Source organism: Chlamydotis macqueenii, chromosome 5 (genome assembly GCF_036417535.1).
Source record: "Chlamydotis macqueenii isolate bChlMac1 chromosome 5, bChlMac1.mat, whole genome shotgun sequence".
NCBI classification, from domain to species: Eukaryota; Metazoa; Chordata; class Aves; order Otidiformes; family Otididae; genus Chlamydotis; species Chlamydotis macqueenii.
This window is the reverse complement of record NC_141560.1, coordinates 9590887-9613228: the sequence shown is the minus strand read 5'-3', so window position 1 is coordinate 9613228 and position 22342 is coordinate 9590887. Positions and strand designations below refer to the sequence as shown.

Here is a 22342-nt window from a genome sequence, read left to right as displayed (position 1 = left end):
AAGCAAGCAGGGTCCACTCAGCCTCTCGTCGGGGAAAGCCCCTTGCTGAGTTTTCAAAATCACACAAGCCTCTGAGTTCTGCTTTTGTGAAGTACTGATGTTACCTACTGACCTTTCATTTTCTGTCAGATCTTTTCTATTATTACATTGCAGTCTATCTATCGCTTTCACAGCCGTGTGTGCAAAGGAAGTTCCCCATTCAACCCCTTTTTCTTCTTTCTGATAGAAACTTCAGATTTGTATTTGGCCTGGCTGGAATCTCATGCCTTTTGTTGACGTGCCATTCCCACAGTAACAGTCAAGAAAGCAAGAAGTCAGACATCCTCCTGAGTTCCCTTGTTATTTAATGTACATTTTTCTCCCCTTTTGCACATTGCTGCATCCAGTCCCAAGTGTAGTTTGAGGCTTGTGCGTTTGTTATCTTCGGGACATAGCTATTACTGCAGTTAAGTGCACTATTCCATCAAGAGCTATGGACTAGCTATTTTCATACGCCTTATTTTGTCTAGGAAAGATTTGAACAAGAGACTTAGAGGTAGACAGGAACCATACATGCAGCTAAATAGAAAATGGCAGGATTTTAAAAAATACCTTATCAAATGTCCTTCATCCAACATATTGTCAAAGCATCTATAAACATCAAATATATAATAATAAAAACTGCTGGTAGTGGGTAGTGAGAGCCCAGTCTTCTCAACCATATTTAAGAATGGCAAAAAACAACTCTAAGTTAATCAAATAGGTAAGTAATTGTGCTGTTTTTTCAACCATATCAGGCTCACACTGTCAGAGACCCATTCCAGAAATCTGGTGCCAGGAAAGTGCTTCCCATCCCACGAAAATTGTGCCAGGAAGGGAAGAGCTTGAGAGGCAGCGTCCACATGGACAGTTCTCAGAGCACTAAGGATTTTAGAGATTATTACTGGAGGCCAACTCGGTGCAGAAGTTGCAACAGCAAATGCTGTTAGCATTACCAGTTGTTTTCAGTCCTGTCCCCAGAGAGGTGCTGTGAGCCTTGTGAGCCCATGGCCCTGAGTGTTTCCAGCCTGGAAGTCAACTCTGTGGATTGGGATTACTCTTACCTTTTGGGAACAACAAAACACCTCCAAACACCGAAATATCCCAGTGAGGAAAAATCCCAGTGAAGTCTCCAAGGGTCTAGTGCCCGTGCTACCAAAAGGAGACCCAAGGTTAAAATTAAAGTCTGCAATTTTTTTTTTTTCTTCTGAAGCGCCAGCATAAATAGAAGAAAATAAAGTGCTTTGATTCTGACCCTGAAAGTGCTGATTCATTAGAATTTGTGCTTTAATACCTTATATTTGCCTCCACGCCGGTCACTGCGCTGTTGCAGTAAGCTCTGAATATGCATACGACACACCTGCTTACTCTTTCTAGTATCTCCTGCAAGGGATTGTATTTTAAACTGAGAAGACAGACAAAGCTCGAGGGAAAAGGTGTCCCATTTTACAGATGGGGAACTGCGATAGAGTGATGCATATTTAAGTAGCTTTCTGAACACTCAGGTATTTGCATACTTCTTCAGAACATCTGCAACTTCAGGTTTACAAGGCTTTTCAGGACTTTGTATATCGTACGACATCCTTTTCCCACAGTATCTCTCTTATCTTTGATTCTTCACCTCCCTCAAGAAAATATTTGAAGCAGACCTTTGAACATACAGGGGATGGTCTGTGATCGTGGGCTGAAATGTATGGAGCCCTGTTGCAGACTGAGGCTGCCCGACAGGATGGATCATTTCATGGTGTTCTGAGAAGGCTTGTTTTGAGGTTGCCCATGTAGATGATATTCATGTGATGCTTCGTGAAGCTCTTACCACATAGCTTATCATCTCTCCTCAGCAGACTTTCCATCTGTCTGCAAGGGTGGTTTTTGCTTTGTTATCTCTGAGCATTTCCTAAAGGATGGAGTAAGAGTAAAACCCTAAACGTTATCAGTGATCTGGATTACAGCAATGAGACATAATGAGTTTAGAACCTTACTCTTTCTCACCAATTGCTCATGATGGCAGCAACTAACATCTATTACCAGGATGTTAGCATTAGTCTAATTTGGAATAATAAGATTTCTCTTTTTATGATTTACACTGCTTTCACTTGAAGATTGCATGTCGTAGGGCCCTGCTGCATCCCTGGAGCAAATGGATTATGAGAAATGCCCTCCCGTGTGTAAAGGTTAATTGTGCAGGGGAAAGAGGGAGTGCAGTGGGATGCAAATGGCCCCAGAAGGGACTGGAAGGGATGGAGAGGACTGGTAAGTATCACATCCTTGTCTCTAGACGCTAGTTGCAGAAAACATGCTGGGAGATCCAGCTTTGGGAATGCTGCCATCTGTATGCTTCCCTGCATACCAAAGAGGTTAAAAAAATGATTGCATCTTGCTGATGCAATCCTCTCACCCTTATTTGCTACCTTTAGTTTGTGCTGGTTTGAAAATAAGGGAGGTATTCCAACCTATGGGGCAACTTTGAGGATATTTCCTAAAAGACCTATCCCACAGTGTGACCTGGAGGACAACAACACACTCACAAAGAAAAGCTCTTAGATTGTGGACAGTTTTGTAAGCCTAGCTCTGAGTTAGGTATCATCACCCACTACCCAACAGAAGTTCGACACTGGGTTGTACGTGATAGCAGGGACTAAATCAGACCAGCTACAGGGTTACCAACTGCAGGTGAAACTTTGTCATGCATAGAGAGTCTGAGTTCACTCGTATCTGGTTTTGCCCGTTTTGTATAAATATCCTCTTGAAGTAAAATTTAATACAGAACATGAAAGCATTTCTTAAGACAGGAATAGAGTTTTATAAGTGAGTTACCCTAAACAATTAAAAACAACTAAAAAAATCCAGTCTTTAGAAATAACTTAAAATTGATGAATAAACAAACAAATCAGATACATCATCTGCAAGTCTAGTTTGGCCAGCTCTAGTTCATAGCCAACACTTCATGCTTCACAGTCATACTTAAAATAATCAGCAATCGAGTTATCTCCCAGGTACATTATGAATGTCTGAGGCATATGTAAAAACAAAATCATGTTTTATTTATTAAGTAGCCCACTCTTCTTTAAATCAAATTATGGAAGTTATACCTGAGTAAATACTGAATGCAAAAGAGAGTTAAATTTTTGAATCTCGCCTCCGTTCCACTGGTGAGTGACTTACCCACTCTGAGCCATGTGTGTGAAGACCTGACCGTCTAAAGATTTGGGAAGCACAGCCTAGGTTTCGTTCTGCACTCTCTCCAAGTCATCTTCTAGCTTAAGCTGAGTTGAGGAGGTTGGGGGACAGATCCAGATAGCTGGGTGGAGAACTGCAGATCTGAGGTAGTAGGTGAACCTCTCTTCACAGCAGGAAGCAGTCCCTGCAGGAGGAAGGGAGGGAAGGATCCACACAACCAATCCACCCTTCAGATCTGCTCTGACCTGGGCAGCGTTCTTCGCTGTGTCTCTAGCAAGCATCCCACTGCTGAGACCCTTCCTTTGCCTGTGTGGCACAGCCAGGTATTGTGTGACAAAAGAGATCACATGCTTCAGTTTATCACATGAGAAACAATCGCTTTATCTGATGGGATATTTTAACAATGTGGAAATAGCATGTCTTGATGTCCTCACCCAGACATAAAGCTGTTTTTCTGTTTATCCAAAGAAGTCAGGATTTGCGTGTGGATATATTTCTTGGTACTTGGCCCCTAATCCCTTTGGTAGTCTGTCACAGGATATTTTAATTTGGAAAGCACTCCAAAAGTTGTCTAGGTCATGTTCAAAGTTAGATCAGGCTGCACAGGGCTTTGTCACCCCTAAGGCTTTTACTTCAGAGTGCATCTGAACAAAGAAGCTCCAAAGATTTTAATTCAAAAGAAAATTTGTAACAATATAGTAATTTAGAACAGCATGTAAATTAGACAAGGCAAAAGAATTACAGATGTTGCATCAGACCCTGCTAATCCCTGTTCCCTGCACCTACAGCACTGAGCTCCAATATTGGTTGCTCTAAAGACACTCACGTTTTGTCAGAGGAAAAACATCAAGAGAGATTTCAGAATTCATCAAGGTGAATATCTAATTTGCATCCATTTCAATCAGTTCAGAAGTCTGTATCTTTGGTTTCTTCTAAATTTGCTGCTATTTTTCATCAGAATTTTACATTTAAACTATGAAAATCCTGAGGTTGGGGCAGTTTGCATATGCATCTTCAGAGATTAATCAACAATCTTCTGACTGACTGGGGCTGTTACGAGCAACGCCTGCTGCTGATTTTTTTAGTAATGGAAAGTTTGATTTTCAGCAAAGTTACAGATACTCGGCACTTTGCAGATCTCTTATTGATATTTGAGAGAGTTTGATCTCTGGGACGCATATGAAAATACAAACCCACAGTTTCTTATTTAGCATCACAACAGAATTTCACATTTTTCCAAGAAACAATCTCCTATTCAGTTCAGTATTACGTGAGCTACTTTTGAGGACACAAGCATTTCATAGGTAGGTCCCAGAGGAGTCTTTAAATAGTACAAAAATTAAATATGTCATAAATACAGTAACTTGAGGAAATGCCATTTTGGTACAATGCTTCTTTGCAAAAGAATAAAGCATAATATACAGAAATACCTTTGACCATTTAAAAACATGAAGAAGTATTGTATTTACATTGACATTGGCTGATGTTAGTTCAATTCAGAAATGTGAACATTGGTAACAATTTAAAAATATTACAGAAATAGATTACAGATGGAACAGAATGATACTGTGAAACACTTTACAAACTTGTACTCAGTCATCCAACTGATTCATGATCTTTGTCTCTTTTACTTTGAACACATAAAAATATTAAGAAGCTGTTCAGATATATCTTGACAGATTTGTCTCATTCTTAGTTTTTCATTTCCGGTTTGAAGGCACAGGAAACTACCAGCAATAATTTATTCGTAGCGAAAGTGGCAGCAGCAGCAGCAGCAGCAATGGAATCTGCCCCAGCACAGTCTCATGTGTGTGGGACCAGCGTGTCCAAGGGAGTTCCCATCGATGGGGAGAAGAGACTGCGTTCTCCAGGCAGCCAGCCCTTCCCTGTCAGTAAGGCACTTGACTCTTGTGCAGACTCCTGCATGCCAAAAGCTGGATCAGTACCACGAGGGAAGTGTTAGCTTAGTCAGAAACGAAACACAAGTTCAACAAATGTTGGGAGATAGCATAAAAACAGTCCATGACACCACTTGGAAATGTATAAATTTTGTATATACTTCAATGCATTCTAGATTTAACTCCAAAACAAGTAAAAATTACTGATTGTAAAATGTCAAGCATTAGAATTGTACATTTTAATAATTTCAGGGCAGTGCAGAATCTTGACTAATACAGTAGAAGTACTTCTGGTCTGTGTCATCAGGCCACTGTTTTGCCCTCTAATTGTCCCCAGAATGTGCAAGATAGATAAAGCTGCATACTGAAGAATTAGGAACATTTTCAAGGCTCTTGTTGAAAGACTTCCTCATTTTTCATATTTTCCACTGGTTAACCACAAACGGTAACAACAGAGTACGTGTATGAGAATCTGAACGTCAACCTCCCAAAGAACTGAAAATTTCAACCATAAGAATGGGCCCTATATTGTTCTCCTCAGCAGGGGTATTTTTTGTCCATCTCAGAAGACAAAACTGGTTCTGAATTCATATGAGGAAAAGAGTCAGTTCAAAAAAATAATCTTTTAAGATTTCAATTTGAATCAAAGTAAATTACTTGGTTTACTCCACATGTCCTTAGCAAAGCAATATTTTCACCAATGATACTGGCGGACAAACTTTATTGTAAAAGACAAACAGAATTAAGAAGGATCCCTCCTGTAGCATCCTCAAGGAGCTGCTGGCCTGTGCACTATGGCAAAACTTCCTACAGACATCAGCATGTAAATACTCGTGTGCTGCAGTCTGCAGCCTGCAGCTGGTGTTGGGAACTTCTTGTTTGTCTGAGCAGCTAACTGCTAGCTGCCACCTTCTTGGTCTTTGCCACTATTACAGGTCTTTTGAATGATGGATGAATCTGGTATTTCTTTGTTTTCTTCTCTTAGCCCTCCTTCCTGTGATTCTTTTGACATTTTCAATTTTATGCTGTCAGTCTTGTGATTAATGGATGAATTCAGCCTGGATGAGTTCAATCTCCATCTTCTCAGACTCCTGTAAAAATCTTTTCTGACATTTTCACTAACCAGCACGTAGATGATTGGATCAGCAATGCTGTTTGCAGTGGCTAAACACAGAAACACTGTAAAAATTGAATATATATCTTTTTCAAATGGACATGAGCAATTTTGATGAAACATAAAGTATATGGATCTTATTAGGAGTACCACATGGTAGGGAGCAAAGCAGATCAGGAAAATTACAATAATGGCGATAGCCAGATACTTCACTTTGGCTTTTTGGCGACAAGTCAAACTGCTGCTTGTTTTTGTACTTTGGAAAATTTTGTAGTTTGTGAAAATGAGGATTGCAAAAGGTACAGCAAATCCAAGTAGGAATCTGGCAAAGCCAAAAGAAGCCAATTTTACGTCAAGGGGCAAAGTCTCAAAGCAGGTCATCTTCGTAACTTTTCCATTACCTTCCATGTGAAATACTGGAGTGTGGATTACTGCAACCACAGCAAAGAGAAAACACACTATTATGATTGCCTTTTTCTGTCCTCTTCTCCCCCTTGATTCCAGGGCATACACCAGTGCCACGTAACGATCCACAGAGATGCAGCACAAAAGCAGAATGCTTATGTATATGTTGCAGAAAAAGATGAATCCTGTTACTCTGCAAGCCATCACACCCATACTCCATTGGTGCTCATCTTGCACATAGATAATCCAGAGGGGCAAAGTACCTAAATACATCAGCTCACACAATGATAAACTGAAAATGTAGATGGCAATTACTTTATTCCTTTGGATTTGTACAAATGTAAGCAGGGAAGTTAAGCAATTTGTTGGAAGGCCTATAGCAAAAACGATGCTGTAAACAGCGACCAGAAGCGTCTTGCTGTCTTTGTAGGGAATTCCTGTGCAAGAGGAGCTATTATTTGTGTCTGTACAATTTTCCATTATTCTTTTTTCCAGCTGGTGTTTCCTGAGAATCAGAAGACAAGGTGGAAAGTTAGCATTTGCATCAGTTAAAAAATGTCAGTAAAGGTTATAGTCCTGTAGGCGCCAACGGGACATGTCAGGGGAACAAGTGGGATGCTTGTCTTGAGGAAGCATCTAAGATAGGCCTTTTCCAAGACCTGTTGGATTCCTGTAGTGTCCCCTGGCAGTCAGGTCTAAGTTACTACCAGGAAAAAAATGCCTTTCTTCACAAGGAATTTCTTGCCTACAGCATGCCTAGTCACTAAAACAGAGTATAGGGAACTGTCCCTACACCAGGCTGCCTCATAAATAAGGCAGAGCTGCTGATCAGTTACTAAAGTGACTTCCCAGAAGAAATTAAGGGTATTAGTCTTCAATTCTTTTTTTTTTTTTTCAAACTGAGTAACAAAACCTGCAAACAGTAGAGATTTCAGAGGCAGACATCCAAAAGAAACTATCATTTGTGGAGTCAGATGGGGGAACCGACTGAAGTGGGTAGTGGTAGTTGTGTCAGAGACTACTCCACAGACAGGAACCAGAATCTGGCCACTGGTGTGTACCTCCACACTGTATTACAACACAGTGGTTTAGATCTAGCTAATTCGTACTTCTCTCCTTCCTCCTCTTAATGAGTAACTGCAGATGAAGAACATAAACTTGTAGTGCTGCATAACACCCGCCACAGTAAGACAGTGAAACTGCCTACCATATCTGTTTGATACCTCTGGGAAACAACAGGAAACAAGGGCAGTTAGAGGAACTAAACCAGACCAAAGAGAAGAATATACACACATTTAAGAAATTGAGGTGAAGAAAATTAATGCTCTTTGAACTGGAGTATTTACAAAAAACTCCACGTTTCCAAGATAACCATATACAAGAGCAGACCTGGTATTTGGTTAGTGGTAAATAGTGCTAGGAGAAGCATTTCTTGCAAAGTCACATAATGATTTCCGTGCAGAAATCTTCTCCAAGCAAAGAGAGGAATATGGAAGTGAGTGCACCATAATGGTGTTGTGGGCCCTTAAAAATTGTACTTTGCTGTATTTATGAGTTGAAGGTGTCCACTGTATAGCATCCTTGATAAAAAAAAAAAGTCTTGTCTGGCCTAATCTTTTGGTCATTCTCTTATGAGGTGGACACCTGCTCCAGGGAACAGTCAGCTAACTCCAGAAGGAGCAGATGCGTTGACAGAGATTGAGTCCCTTCAGACAGAGGAGGGGCATGAGCTTTCTTGGTCCACACCGTGCATGAGCAGTTTCTTTAACCCTGAGTTCATGCAGGGGAGAAGGTAGCTTTTAGCAGCCTCAGAACATTTATCTGTTGCTTGTTTGGGCCCGTCTCAAGCAGACTAAGGGGAAGCAGTCTGCTCCCAGTGCAGTGGGATTGTCTCCTGCATCTTTGGGCACATGGACAAGTTGGTGGGGCCATTCCTTCCCCTCCATGTGGGCAAGAGCAGTCCCTGGGGTGGCACAAACAGCTCCATCCTGAATGCTTGCCATGCGAGGTCCCTAGAGCTCGAAGGGCAATCAGGTCCCCTAACTTAGTTGAGTTACCAGATGATGACAACGATATGAGAAAATGGATACTGGTTGCCTTAGCCTGCAAGACCCTCACAGCAGCAGGGTGCTAGCCACAGCCATAAACAGCATGCCAAGAGGGATTCATTTCCAGAAAGTACCCAACACAGTCAGAGCCCGCTCAATGACAGCAGCTTCTGAGTGAAGACATCCTGGCAAGCGAGCAGATGGGGCAGAGGCAGTGGTGGTACCTGCCATCCACGTTGGCAGCGTAAGCTATTCCCTGGAGTGAGGACATTTGGAAGGGGCCTCCACAGAAAGAGGAACTGAGAAAGTGCTGTGTGTTCCAGAAGTACACCGGAGGGTGCAACCATACTCTGCAACTACCTTCTGCTTCCCCCTGTGGCAAACCGTGCTCCACTCGCGTGCTGACAGGTTGACGAGGTTTAGCAGGCAGCAGTTGCTGTGCTTGTTAGGCCCCCCCTCACTAACCAAACCACAACATAAGGACTGGTGGTGACCTGAGTTTTTGCTTCCTTTGGGTATCTGCCACCTTTGGTGAATGAGGTGGGGCCTTCTCTGGACCACCTACCAAGCCACTGTGTAAAGGGGATAAAAAAGGTGCTTGGTTTCAGGGTCAGCAGCAGTTCTCAGCCCAGACCTCACCTGAGAGGTGGCATATGAGAGCTCGTCCTTGACTCAGACACGTCTGAGTGATGAGAGAGCTGCTGTACACCAGCACACCACAGAGCGGTCTTGGAGACTTCCCCTTCTAAGGTGAAGCACAGCAGGTGAATACAACTCATACGTGAGGGAGATGGCAGCAGCCGAAGCGGTTGTTCAGCACGCCATCTCGGTTGTTCAGTGGCTGCCTACTCCTCACACCTCAAGAGTGGTTGAAGGTGCACTCTCCTCCCTTCCTCCTGGGCTTTGCCTCCTTCTGTTGACCTTGTGTTTGTCAGAACATTCTCCTGTCTGCACTGCCTACGCCCGCTGTTTGCCGCGTAGCGAAAGCATGCTTCCTCCGGAGGTACCTGTCTCGGCAGCGAGCAGCCGGTGATGGTGCAGGGCAGGAAGGAAGTGGTAGGTGAGCTATTCTGTAGACACATGGTTCCCAATGTTTCTTTCTCTTGCCTCCTTTGCCTCCACCTTCCTGCTTTGCTCCAAGCCTCCTTCCCATGCTTAGCACCTGCGAATGAACCTCGGGAAGGACATGCCTGAGACTTTTTAAGCTGCCTGCACGGAACATGCTTTTTCTTTTTCTTGGCTTTTGGCGTATGACTTAAGCCACAGGGTTGGGACTGAGCAGAAGAGACCTTCACCCTTGAAATGACTGTCAGCTGCCAAGCGCAAAGCCTCAACTGGCAAAGTGCAGCCATAGACGTAAATTTACACTTGTAGAGAAAAAAACGTGTGCTGAATGCCTCTCCTGAAGGTCTGGCCTGTCATCTTAGGAGCCTGGATGCTCCCCAGCCGTAATGCTCTATGTCTCAGCCCCATATCAGGAAGGGGGAGAGGAGGACATCCATTTGCTCCCCTTCCTCACCTTCTCCTGGCTCCCTGCCCTGCCCAGGGAAGAGTCTTCTGGCCCTGGCCACTGCATCCAGCCCCAGTTCTGGGCTTCACTTGTCTCTGCTCAGCTCTCCAGGCCTGGAGAGGTGATTCCTTCTTAAACTGAAGATCAGAAAGGAGCACTCAGCAGGCAATTTATGAAATTCCTCTGTGTGACATTGCCCCTCTGCAACTGAATGCACTTTTCATCCTGTTGTCAGGCCTTTAGAGTTTGCTGGTTTGATACTTGGCTCAGCCCAGAAGATTCCTGGTTCTGTCTTCTTCTGTGGCGGCTGAGCTACGATGGATGTCACCACTGGGCTACAATGGATGTATCACCACATCTCTTGAATGTAGCAGTCATAACTGTACTGTTTTATCTAAAGAGGCAGCTGGTTACCTGTGAGCACTTTGTTTTTGTCCCACATTGGTGCAGAACTGGAGCAGGTTAACCTGCATGTCAGATAGTCATTCAAATAAAAAATAATAAAAATTACAAGCCGAAAAAAACATACACCATTTCAGGATTCATTTTCTGCTCGTATTTGCGATGAGCAATTTTAATGATAGAAACATTGATTAGAACAGCAGAACTTAAGAGATTTACCACATCCAGCTATTTTCAAGCATTTATAAAGGGTCAAACGTAGCTGTGATGCCAAGGAGGAGCGATATCCAAGAACATGTTTGTGAGAGACAAGCTGTTTCAATGTATTAGGTTTCTTAGCTGTCCTTTAGCTTTCAGTTGAGCAAAGCCTGTCCAAGGTAGCTGTTCTCACCTTCCTGTGACCTATCCTGTTTTGCGAGGGCTCACCGACCATCCCTAGGTGCTACATCAGATCCCGACTATATTTTGCAGCAACAGCTCAATGTATATTTAGCAGCACTCTGAGGCTTCTTGCTCCGAGAGACTCACTGCACACGACAAACCGCAGTCAGCACGTGCACATTTCTCACCATCAAGATATGCAAAACATCTCATCTTCCAGGACAGAGACATCACCTCTGGCTCAGGAGGCACCTGAGCACAAATCACTGGAAGATGGAGTAATCCACTAAGGAAGGTTTGCTGTGTGCCCGCTCTGTATTTACACTCTTCCCTGGACATCCACTCTTGGCCTAGCTTATAGCCATCATATTGGAGTGGGGAGGCCTAGCATTTCTAATGTTGTTGTATTATGTTCACACTGTTGGACAAATAGATAATTAAATTTATTACTCCTAAAATGGAGTGTCTACATGCTCGAATGTATTGAGAACTTATGGAGAGGACACCCTAAAAAAGGGCAGGGCATCTGGACATACCCAAGTGAAAAAGGGTTGTGGATGGAAAAGTCATGATGGTTTTCTTGGAATGTGGTGAGAAAGCAGCAGAAGTGTCTTGCTGCAGACCCACCAAGCAGGATTGTGAAACTAGATCAAGATTGACTGCCCTTTCTCTCCTTCTCTTTGATCCAGTGCATGTTGCATTCCTCACGGCAGGTGGCCTGGATTTACCAGGAGGAATGGAAAGGTGCTCTTTCTCAGGCTTTCCTAGAAAGAGGCAAATTTTAAATACCAAGCTAGTGTCTAGTCTAGAAATCAGATCTTCCATCTTGTGGACAGGGGCCAAAGCACTGCTTTGTTGTGCAGCAGAGCCTGTGTGGTGGTCGTCTGTCCTCCCCTCTACCCAGCACCAGGAAGCATTGAACTATTGTACAGAGGTGCCCTACACAGCTCATGGGAGATAAGACCATGAACCTAGGATGCTGTGAGGATGTGGTTTCACATTACAGCCATGCCAGAATAACAGCCTGGCTGTCACCTTTTTTTCTCTCTGCCTTGTCCCTGGCCTGACCCTGCAGTGCAATTACACAGAGTGGTAAGATAGCAGAAGACTTGTCCACTTCTTCTGTCTGGTCAGCTGTCCACCAGTTGACCTTTCTGAAGTGGCTCACCAGGGTCAAAGCAGCACCAGGGCTGGTGCAAGGGAATTGGGTAAGTAGCCTACAGCCAGGAGCAGAGCACCAGAGACAGGTGGAGGAAGGGGTTGTACTGAGAGCAGCTCGGCCATAGAGTGAGGTCCACCCTCCATCAGTCTTCAGAGGCAATGCTGATCTCTGTTGACTGCATAGGGATCTTTGTAACCGAGTTACCCAACCAGGCACCTTCTTTGTGGATGCCGCAAGTGCTAAGCAGGGCACTTTGGATAAGCAGCGTATCGGCTGTTAGAGTCACGCAGAGGTGGACAACAGCTCTAATGGCATCGCTCTCTTCAGTTCTTTTGCCTTGAAAATACCACTGCTAAGTCCTGAAAACCATGTAGACTTTTGTGAGCATGTTGGCTTAGAGCTTATCGCTTCAGAGTGAATATGAAGATCTTCACTGGAGTCTGGTCCCTGAATGAAGCAGAAAAGGGTCCTGGGGGGTGCAGAGACTTGACTGGGGGCTCCTGCTGCTCATTCAGGCCAGTTGCATTAATACCTGATCTTCCCTCAAGAGACTGAAGTGTTTTTGCTAACACTGAGGTGTAAAGAGGGAAGTGAAAACAAGGGGGAAAGCAAAAGGCTTTCTTTTGCTTTTTTTTTTCCTTTTCTTTATTTATCCCTGAGCTACTCATGTAAAACTGTTTCATTTTTCTAACAGAGAAGTTGGAGTGATAAAAATAAAACCTGTTAGGAAAAGTAAAAAAGAACATTGCAGGTACAGTTACAAGGAAGAGAGGGAGAAGTCAAATAAAGCACAATAGTTGAACAAAGCACCGGTTGAAGGTCTTTGGATTAATTCACCTGAGCTACAGAGGGACAGAAGAAAAAAAAGACAGTGAAATCTGTAACATGAGTACAATTACATCAGCAGAGCACATTATTTCATTTATTTTTCATTGTCTAATAATTTTCTGATCATCCTTCTAAGCTAAGGATTATTGTTGGAGTTGACAATTTTGAGGAGTTTATGGGATATTAATAACAATTTCAAAAAGCACCACACTTATAATGGTTAAGATAAACACAAACTATCCCTTCACACCTTCCTTCCTCCCCGCAGTGTTTGGAATGATTGCCAACCTACATGTTTTAAAGCAGAAATCAACCTTCAATGAAGTAGGACCTGAGTTTCTTCTTGTGTGCTTTCCTTAGTGGCATGTGGTACTGTAACTATTTGGCACAAGAGTACTAACATGATGTCAGTCTGACCACTCCAATCTGCTAGCGTAAGACATCAGTTCCCAGAAATGACAGATATGCCACCTACAGTACTTGTTACCAGCAATATCACTTCTCTTCTGAACCTGGGCTTCTCTTTCTTGCCTAGAATCTACATTACCTGCCTGTAAATTTTATGAACTATTAAACTTTCCAGCCACTAGCTTTTGTCTGTTGACTTTAATAGAAAGTAAGAAATTGCCGTGGATTATTTGCTCTGCTGTTCTGGCAACTAGGAAAAATATTTGTGATATCTTTGTGGATAAAAATAGACTATGACCCATTCGCCCAGCAAGTCAGTGAACTAGTTTATTTTTAGTTTTTTTTTTTTCCTGTTTGTAATAAACAAATTAATAGATGAAGTCACTCCTATAAGCAAGTCAGCATACAAAGGAAAAGCAGAAATGGCTCCTCTTCTTGGTTACCCAGCAGAATGATTGTTTTTACTGAAACACACAAGACAGTGGGATTTGAAATAATATAGTTTCAAATTTGAATATAATATATATACTATACAGTTTCAGAGCTCTGTGGGAAAATAAGAGTGTTTTAAAACTACAGGAATATACTGTGAATCTGGCTTGAGCACAACTCCATCTTAAAACATCTGCCTCCATCCTAGCTTGATCAGAAGGAAACCACCAATGGGATTTGAATACAGAGACAAATAAACACCATATGAAGCAGCTTTAATGCCTAGTCAGGAAAAAAATCTCCACATGATTCCCGAAAGATGAAAGTGGCATGGTTCTTGTATTTGCTAGATTTCTGTTTGAGTTTTACCCTCTTTTGAACATTCCCTGGCTCCTGTGGCCATGGAGAAGACTCTTAAGAAACAAGAAAGACCTCTACACTGAACCAAGGCATGACATATGCTTTGGTTTGGTCACCAGGTGTAGTCATCTGAAGTTCAGTTAGGTTTTGCTAGAAGTAAGCAGTACGCCAGAGGTTACACTGATCTACAACTGCGAGACATGGGCCAGAGAGCACTGTGGTGAGGCGGATAATCCCTCTCTTGGCTACTGCTGGTTAAAACAAGCTATGGAGCATTTGTAGGCTGAAAATAGCTGCTCTAAGGAAGCAGCAGGACCTCGGGATTAGTTATACAGTCTTAATATTTATCTTTATACTGCAGATATAAGCTATAAGCAGTCTTATTAAAAAAAAAAGAAGATTTTTGTCAGAAGAGAGAAGATACTCATCAAGTGCTGTTCAGGAGGGGAACTCAGTAATCATTTTTGATGTGAGGAAGGTGATTTATCTCATGATACACTGTTCGTAGATGTGAACTCTCAGCAAACTTTAAATACCTGTCAGTGAGTATTTGCATAGATCCACACATCCACTTCCCCCTTCCTACAGTCTACAACTAAATGTACTATTTTGCTAAAATAAGCAGCTGTGAGTGAACTGTCACATAATTCAGGGTTGAGAAAGGATCCAACTTAAAACTGTGATCCTTCCATAAACTAGGTGTTTTAGTGCCATCTTACACTACCTAGTGAGGGATTGTAGAGGAGAGAAGAATGCCATGCAGGGAGAAATGTGTAAATGAAAGCTCCTGCTACAGGGTTTAAAACCATCTTATTCAACACATCTAAAAGTAGGTAAAACTACAGAAGTGTTATATGGAGTAGATAGGGGAAATTCATAGGTGAAAAACAGACCCTAAAATCCCCCCGTACCAGTGGACTTTTTTCCCCAGTCTCATGATTCAGAGGCTGTGACTCATGATTTTGGGACTTTTGGGCTTGTCAAAGTTTCTCAGTCCTCCCTGGAAGCATCAAAGACTGACTATTGTAGGGCAGATTTACACCCTGGTACCCACCAGCTTGTCTAGAAAAGGTCCTGCAGTCAGAGGAGTGGCTTCATGGCCAGCAGAGCCATCAGGAACCCCAGAAATTACACTGTAAGTTTGAGGCTAAACTATAAACTTGACATGAAGTCAAAAGATTGAGGGAAGCATAGGTTTTGAAACAGCAACAGTGAAAGTGAACAGCTGAGAGCAGCCCTGAGACTGGCAAGTTTTGTACTGCTGATCTTGTCACAGTTTAGCCCCACTCAGGACCAGACTACGCAGTCTCTCACTTGCTCCCCCCACCCTCGAAGGGAACAGAGAGAGATAACATAGGGAAAAAAAAGGCTTGATGTTTGAGATAAGGACAGGGAGAGATTCTTAAAGTTACCGTTATGGGCAAAACAGACTCAACCTGGGGAAAACTATTCATTTATTATTAAAACTAAAGCAGGATAATGAGAAAGAGAACAAAATAGCTTCCCCCCACCCCCCCCTCTTCCCGGGCTTACCATTATCTCTACCACCTTCCGCCGCCCAAGCAACACAGGAGGAATAGGGAATGGGGGTTGCAGTCGGTTTTACACCGCTGCTTCCTCCTCTCACAAGAAATTCTTCACAACAGGCAGGCAGACGCCTCTCAGGTTCTCTTCACATCTCATCTCCTCTCCACTTCTTGCAGCCAGGCCGGGCCGAGTCAGGCCCAGACGGCCGCCCAGCGGGAGGCCAGAGGGTGAGGGCCGAAAGGCCCAAAAGGCTCGCGCCTCCCCCTCTCTGCCCCCGCTCCAGCTTCTTCACATCATCTTCTTCTTTTTTTTATTTTTTTTTTTTATTTTTCCCCTTCTTAAATACGTTATCGCAGAGGCGTTATCATGGAACATTCTGCTACCACTTAGCTTGGCCTTAGCCAGAAGCGGGTCCGCCCTAGGCCCGTCCGAGACTACCGGACAAAGGGGAACAACTTCCAGCAGCTTCTTACAGATTTATGCCCTCTTCTTCACACTCCTTCACATCCCGAGCTTCTTTGCTTTTTTGTAAGTTGGCTGTAGACTGTGGCTGGCCAATGGCTCTGTTTGTTTCCCTTTATTGGTTTGGTTTTGTTAATGGCCAAAGGTTATGTTCGACCACAGCTTGGTCCTGTGTCCTGTTGGCCTGTCACTGCTGAATGCTGCCCGTCCTCTGTCCTCCATTGCTGACCTGGTCACATCCTGCCAGCCTGTCATCACCTGGGTCTGTCGTTCCCTGTGTGTGGTCTCTTCACTGCCATGGCTCATCCTTGCCTTTCACCACCCCCCTGCTGCTTTCCCTACCTCTGTCCCAAGTCAGTCAGTGGTTTTCAAACCACTGCTGTCCCAGGGGCTCCACAAATGGTAACTCATACCTCTTTTGCTGTTCAAGTTCCCACGGAAGCCAGAGGATGCTGGCTCAGAGGACAAGTGTCCAAGCAGGACTGCCACCAGGCAGTGACACTTGGAGAGTATATTTATTCATAACCAAACACATCTCCTGATCAAACTCCCAAATTCACAACCTCCCTCCCCCTTTCTGCACTGAGACCTCCATTACAATAGTGACAGTTACAGGGATCACAGGCTTTTCCTACATGCCCAAAATATGATTGTCCCTTTCATCCCTCTGAAATCCCCCAGTACAGCTTAGCTGTACTGAAAAGAGTGAGCGTAGACAAGATGGCTGCTCTCTGCCAGTAGCAGGAAAATGCAAAGATGATGTTGAGCTTTGACCTTGTGACAGTAGATTAACTCTCTTCCATGGGGCACTTACTGGTCTTAGCACTGCCTTTGTGGGTCTGTGTGGGAGTTACTGTGACGTGGGAGCTACACTGCTGCTGGTAGCATCATCAGTACTAAAGAAGTTGCCAGGGAAAAATGGCAAAAAGACGTCAAAAATACCTTCATGACCTGACAGACTTGGGCTCACTGACATATTGCTTGTCACTGAGAAGTCTAGCTAGTTTCCACTCAAAATTGTTTTACTTTTGGCTAAAGTGAGTAGTGTCTCTGCAGGTGGGATCTGCAAAGCCTTGTGAAAACCACAGTGTCTTCTATACTTGAAACAATCCTATTTTTAACAGAGCAGTTAAAAATGATATTTACAAGTGCATGAAACTCAGACACCAATGTTTCCTCCTTTTCCATTTATCATGTAACTCAATTTTTTTTTTGTTCCTTCTTGTCCTATGATTCACTCGCAACTAATTGGAGAACTACCATTTTCCTTTCTTGCCACTTCCTATAGTTAACTAGCTCACATGCCAGCAGCAGAGTTCTCCCCTTAAGACCTTAGTTACACCAGCAAAAACTGTGATGCTCAAAGATTCCTCTTTGCCCCTACACGTGTCTCTGTAATGATGTCTCTGTAAGCTCACTCACATCTGCTAGACATCTCTTGTAGTGTCTTGTCCAAATCCCCGGCTGCGATCTCTTCCCGCTGTTTGTACATCTACCACAATGAGCATCTCATTCTCTGTTGGGACTTCCAACTCAGAGTCTACCCTGGAAGATATTAATGTAAAAATCCCAGCTACCAGATATTCCCCAAAGTGTCCTTCTTTAGAGATAGCAGATTCATATGTTGTTTCTGATAGACCTTGTTCTAAATTTCTCACTTCTCTCAAACCTTTCCACTCCAGTCAGGCCCTGCTTGCCTATGCACTGATACAATCCCCTTCACCTTCCATTCCAGTTTCAATACTGAGCCTTTGGTGTTTACGGACTTCAGATCCGCAGCGGGATATTTGGTTCTTGGAGAACGTTTTTGTCACATGCTCTGCTCCACAAACAGCAGCAGCCAGGTCTGAACCTTAAATGTGTTTGGTAGTATCTATCTGCACTAAATACCCTGCTTTAAAAATAACCTTGATTCATGAAGGCAGATAAGATCAAAGTAGCGGTAGTCTAAGAGATAGATTGTTAAGCTTGCTGTGCTCTACTGAAAGCAGATGCAAAGATGATGGGATTTTTGCCAGTATGGTGGGATCGTTGACTCCCTCCTCCTCCACTGCTCCATTACAGCCCCAGCACAGGAGGCCGGGCCAAGCAAAAATAGCATTTCCCCATAGACACTGGCGCCCAAAGGGTTCAATTTAAAGCAGTGATTTTCACACAGTGAGGCATAGCCCATTCAGGGGGTAATAACGCATGGCTGAGGGATGCGAGAAGGTGTCCTGTCTGCTAAACCCTGCCAGACCTGTCCTGGCTCCATGCATGAGACATGCACAGCAACCCTGGAGCCACGAGCAGTTAAGGAGCTATCCAGAAGCTTTTGGACAGGCAGCTCAATCTGTGCAGGGAGGGAAAATGGGTAAAAGGAGATAAAAACAACCTCAGATGGAAATGCACTCAACTGCTCATTGCCAATTACACCCCATGGCACATGGAAAATACAATAGGTTTGCGCTGAGTGTCAAGAAAAGGCAAGCAAATCCCGAGCTTGTGCTGAGCTCAGGCCAGATGTACAGGCACTAAGTCATGGAGAGCAGCCACAAAAAGTTGTCCTCATGTTATCTGGCGCAGCAGTTACTGCAGCCACCACTCCAGTCACCTTCCTGTTGCATTGGGACCACAACTGCTAACGTGAACAGCGGCATGACCTCTGTATCTGCAGCAACACTGCAGAATACTCTCTGCTTCCCCACTTCCAGCTCCTTCTGATGTGGGAGCCACTGACTTACATGCACTTTTGTTGCTTCTTATATATAAAAATAAAGGAACATGGCTGGGAGGGCAAAATCATTCTGCACAAAACTGTGAAATTTCCATTTCAGCTCCAAAGTGGGACTGAGCTTTGTCAGGGCAGCTCTGATAGTTGAAACGCTGCCCTCGGGGACTTCTGCTTTGACAGCAATGCTATTTGTGTGATCATGATGAGGCCATAAGATCAATGTCTCACCAAAATGCATGGGAAATGCTGAACCTGAAAGAGCCGTCTACAGTATCAGGCAGAAATCTGTACAGAGAGGGTGTTCAATTCACACTGTGAGTATTTGTTTAAATGTAGCATCCTGTGAACAGATCTATGGAAAAGTTCTCAGAAGAAATTCAGCCTTGCCCACTGAGTGCTAAAGAGCTGAATAAATGTTTTTTGGTTTTTTTTTTTTTCCCTTCTTCTCCCCTGAAAATGAGGTTACTGGAAGCTAAAGAACTACTGGCAACAGGTGATCTAAATGGGATTATGGGAAGTGCAGGTTAAAACTAAGCCCAAAGGCTCCTTGGTCTTTGGCAAAGTAGCAAACTTTATGTTAAAATTTCAAGAGAGGCCAGTGGGTATTATCTGTGGTGCTTTCTATTGCAACATGAACTCAAACACATGGGAGAGGTAACAGGGAGAAGAAAACCAACCAAGAAGACCTCTTGAGAATCTAAATGCAGGAAACAATTCAGTTTGATCAAGTCAACAGGTCAGACTGGCTCTGGTAGGATGTTTACCCTTTGCTAAATCTTATTTGGCGTAGGAAAGATCTTCTCTGACCTCAGAATGTCTCAAAACAAAAGTAGGATCCTTTAAAGTCTCAAAGGAAGAAACCCAAACTGATTCATTCTGGCCATCTGCGAGTGTAGTGTGATTGCTGTTATCAGCCTCTGACTTTATTGTAAGACTTGTGGTCTCCTTAAAGCTGCAGCTGCTACACAAAATAAAGGCTACGCTAAATGCCAAGGAGTATCAGCTTTCATTTAAAAGCAAGGTCTTTAGTTTGCTGAAGGAGAGCATTAAGCATGGTCCCAGTAATTTTGAAGTCTCAGAGAAAAAAGTCAAGCCTCAAAATATTTGACAAAAAAAAAATAATCTTAAGTCATTCTCCACATTTCTGAGTGCCAGAGATGAACAGTACTGTGCGAATGAAAGATGGAGAAAAAGAAGGAATGTAGTGTATCCAGTCAGGCACTATAGACCAGCAGGTAAGCATCACAATAAAATGCTTGTCTTGCTTTTCCAGCAGAGTAAGGATGAGAGGAAAGGCTGGATGTGACTTCTCCTTATCATCTGCCAAAGGAAGGCCTGCATTTGTCTTTCTAATATAATTATGTATTCATGTCTCATGATCAGCAGTGATAATTAAATCTAACCTCACAGCAACGTGTATCCTGCCAAAATCCATCAGTCCTAATTATCACCTATCCCTCACTGGAACAAAAATTGTTTTGTAAGAGAGAAATATGTTTTTCTTAGGAAAGGGAATTCATAAGGAAGATAGGTAGCAAAGACTCCATCAATTGCAATAAACTCTAATTAATACAGACCCAACAACACTTTATGCCTGCTGTATCAATCGCAAGGAGATTTAGACTACGGTGAAACATCACCAGAGTCTGCATTTCTGAAGCACAAACGCACAGCATGGAGAAGGAGTAATCAAAGCAGGACGAAGCAAAATACTGTTGAGTAGAAGTAATGCCTTGCCTCAGGGACAGAAATCACTTACTTCTTTTTCCTCTGGCTTTTGCAAAGGAGAGGATGAAGAGCTCCAGCTCGCGCTGTACTCAGAGGCTGCTCTGGCAAGACTTCAGGAAGTTGCTAACGATACTGCATACAGTGATAAGTGGCGTGAGCTAAAAGAAAGTAGACTGCTCATGACTTCATCAGGCTCCCAAATGTGTCACTTCTAGTTAGGTCCACACTAGTTCAGTGCAAGAGTGCCTGGAATATCCCAGCCTTTAAAATCTTAGTTCTGTCATCACTTGAGAAAGTAATTGTAAAAAAAGACATCTCTAGCAAGGAATATCTGTGGGGAAGATCCACTCCTGAAAATGCACTGAAAGAGTGAGAAGAAGCAGAAGGAACTACTTACTAGCTACTGTAATCAGAAGATACTCAGAAAGGGGAAAAAACAAATGGTCAGGACGGGAAAACATGGAATTAGAAGGAAGACAGAAGGAATAAAGACCATTGTGCTGGTGGGTCTGTGTGGAAGTGCAGCCCAGGGACTGAGGGCTATAACATTTCTACTGAGCAGAGCATGCAGGATATAAAGAGTTTCTACAACATTGCTGCAAAGTCAAAGGTTTCAAACAGTCCTCTGAAGCAGTCCCTTCTCATTGCTGCCCCCTGTGTTGTTTTCGGATAGGAAACAGTGCCCACGCACGGCACTGCTCTTGCACAGTGGCCTTGAGATCCGCCAGGCATGGCTGCTACCTTTCACAAGTCAGTGACTCAGCTACCACGATGTCATTTTAGGAGGGGTCCTGTGAGAAAAGCTGTGCTTCTTGCCCCCCTGTGCCAAACCAGACAGCACAGCCCCGTCTGGAGGAGTTTGGGCTGTTCCTGTTTGACACCAGCCTCCAATTAAGCTATCCTTGCTGTGCTGGCCAGGCTGTGAGACGTGTGTGTGCTTGGACTCTTTGCTGGGCCTGGGTAGCTGTGGCACAATGAGCTGATGGAGGAAGCAGAGGCTGACCAGTGCAGTCAGAAGAGCAGCTAAAAGAAAAGAAACCCTTAACAAGGGAAGTGATTGCTTTCAGATCCTGTCACTTGTACATGGGTGGGAAGATGTAGGTTCAGCTCTTGTAACAGCTAGAATCCATTTGTGACCAGAAGTTTAATCTCTTGGACTTGTGGTCTGGGTGTGCACCTAATGATTGTGCTGACGTGCCACGGAGGGACAAGAGACCAGCAAACTGCCCCAAACCCTACTGGCTTGTTCTTTGTACAGTGCAGGTAATACCCACCCTGGCTGCTATACATATACTCACTTGCATATGTATGAAATGGTTAGGTATTTAAGTGGATGAGGAGATGAGAGCCCAATAGAAGGGGGTGTCACCATAAGGGAAACATCATTCAGGTGCCAATGGTGCTGCAGAAGATTAAGAATGCTGAAGAAGATGAGAGAGTGGTTTGAGCAGCTTTGAGAAGAACAGTAGATTTGCATGAGTTTTTTTAATGGCAAAGAACATGGATGCAAAGGAGTGTATGAGCTTTGCCAAGGGCCCAGTCTCAGGCTTTAAGTGGAGGAAGAAAAGCCCAGTGTTATGTTGCCAGGCTAGACCTTGATTGTGAGACTTGTTTGATGTGTCATTGCAGATGCTGTGTGTGACCCTGATAAAGTCAGTTACGACCAGATTTATTAAGTTTTCAAGCAACTTCCCGATCAATGTCCACCAATCCAGCTGTGGTGAGGTGCCTGCAGCACCCCATGAGGGTCTGTCAGTGCTTACAGA

At 43.6% G+C, this 22342-nt stretch overlaps 1 protein-coding gene across 1 annotated transcript; it reads right to left on the bottom strand.

The window, feature by feature from the left end:
• Positions 1 to 5639: 5639 nt before the first annotated feature.
• GPR132 (G protein-coupled receptor 132) lies at positions 5640 to 20652 on the bottom strand. Its single transcript, XM_010123521.2, has 2 exons — positions 20608 to 20652; positions 5640 to 7120 (listed from the first exon to the last, which is right to left on the bottom strand). The coding sequence occupies exon 2, from the start codon at positions 7093 to 7095 to the stop codon at positions 5995 to 5997; it is 1101 nt and encodes a 366-aa protein (XP_010121823.2). The 5' UTR covers positions 7096 to 7120; positions 20608 to 20652; the 3' UTR covers positions 5640 to 5994.
• Between the last annotated feature and the right edge of the window lie 1690 nt (positions 20653 to 22342).

Excerpts from the sequence above, each read along its gene's own strand:
- GPR132 (XM_010123521.2), bottom strand. The coding sequence starts at position 7,095 with ATGGAAAATTGTACAGACACAAATAATAGCTCCTCTTGCACAGGAATT.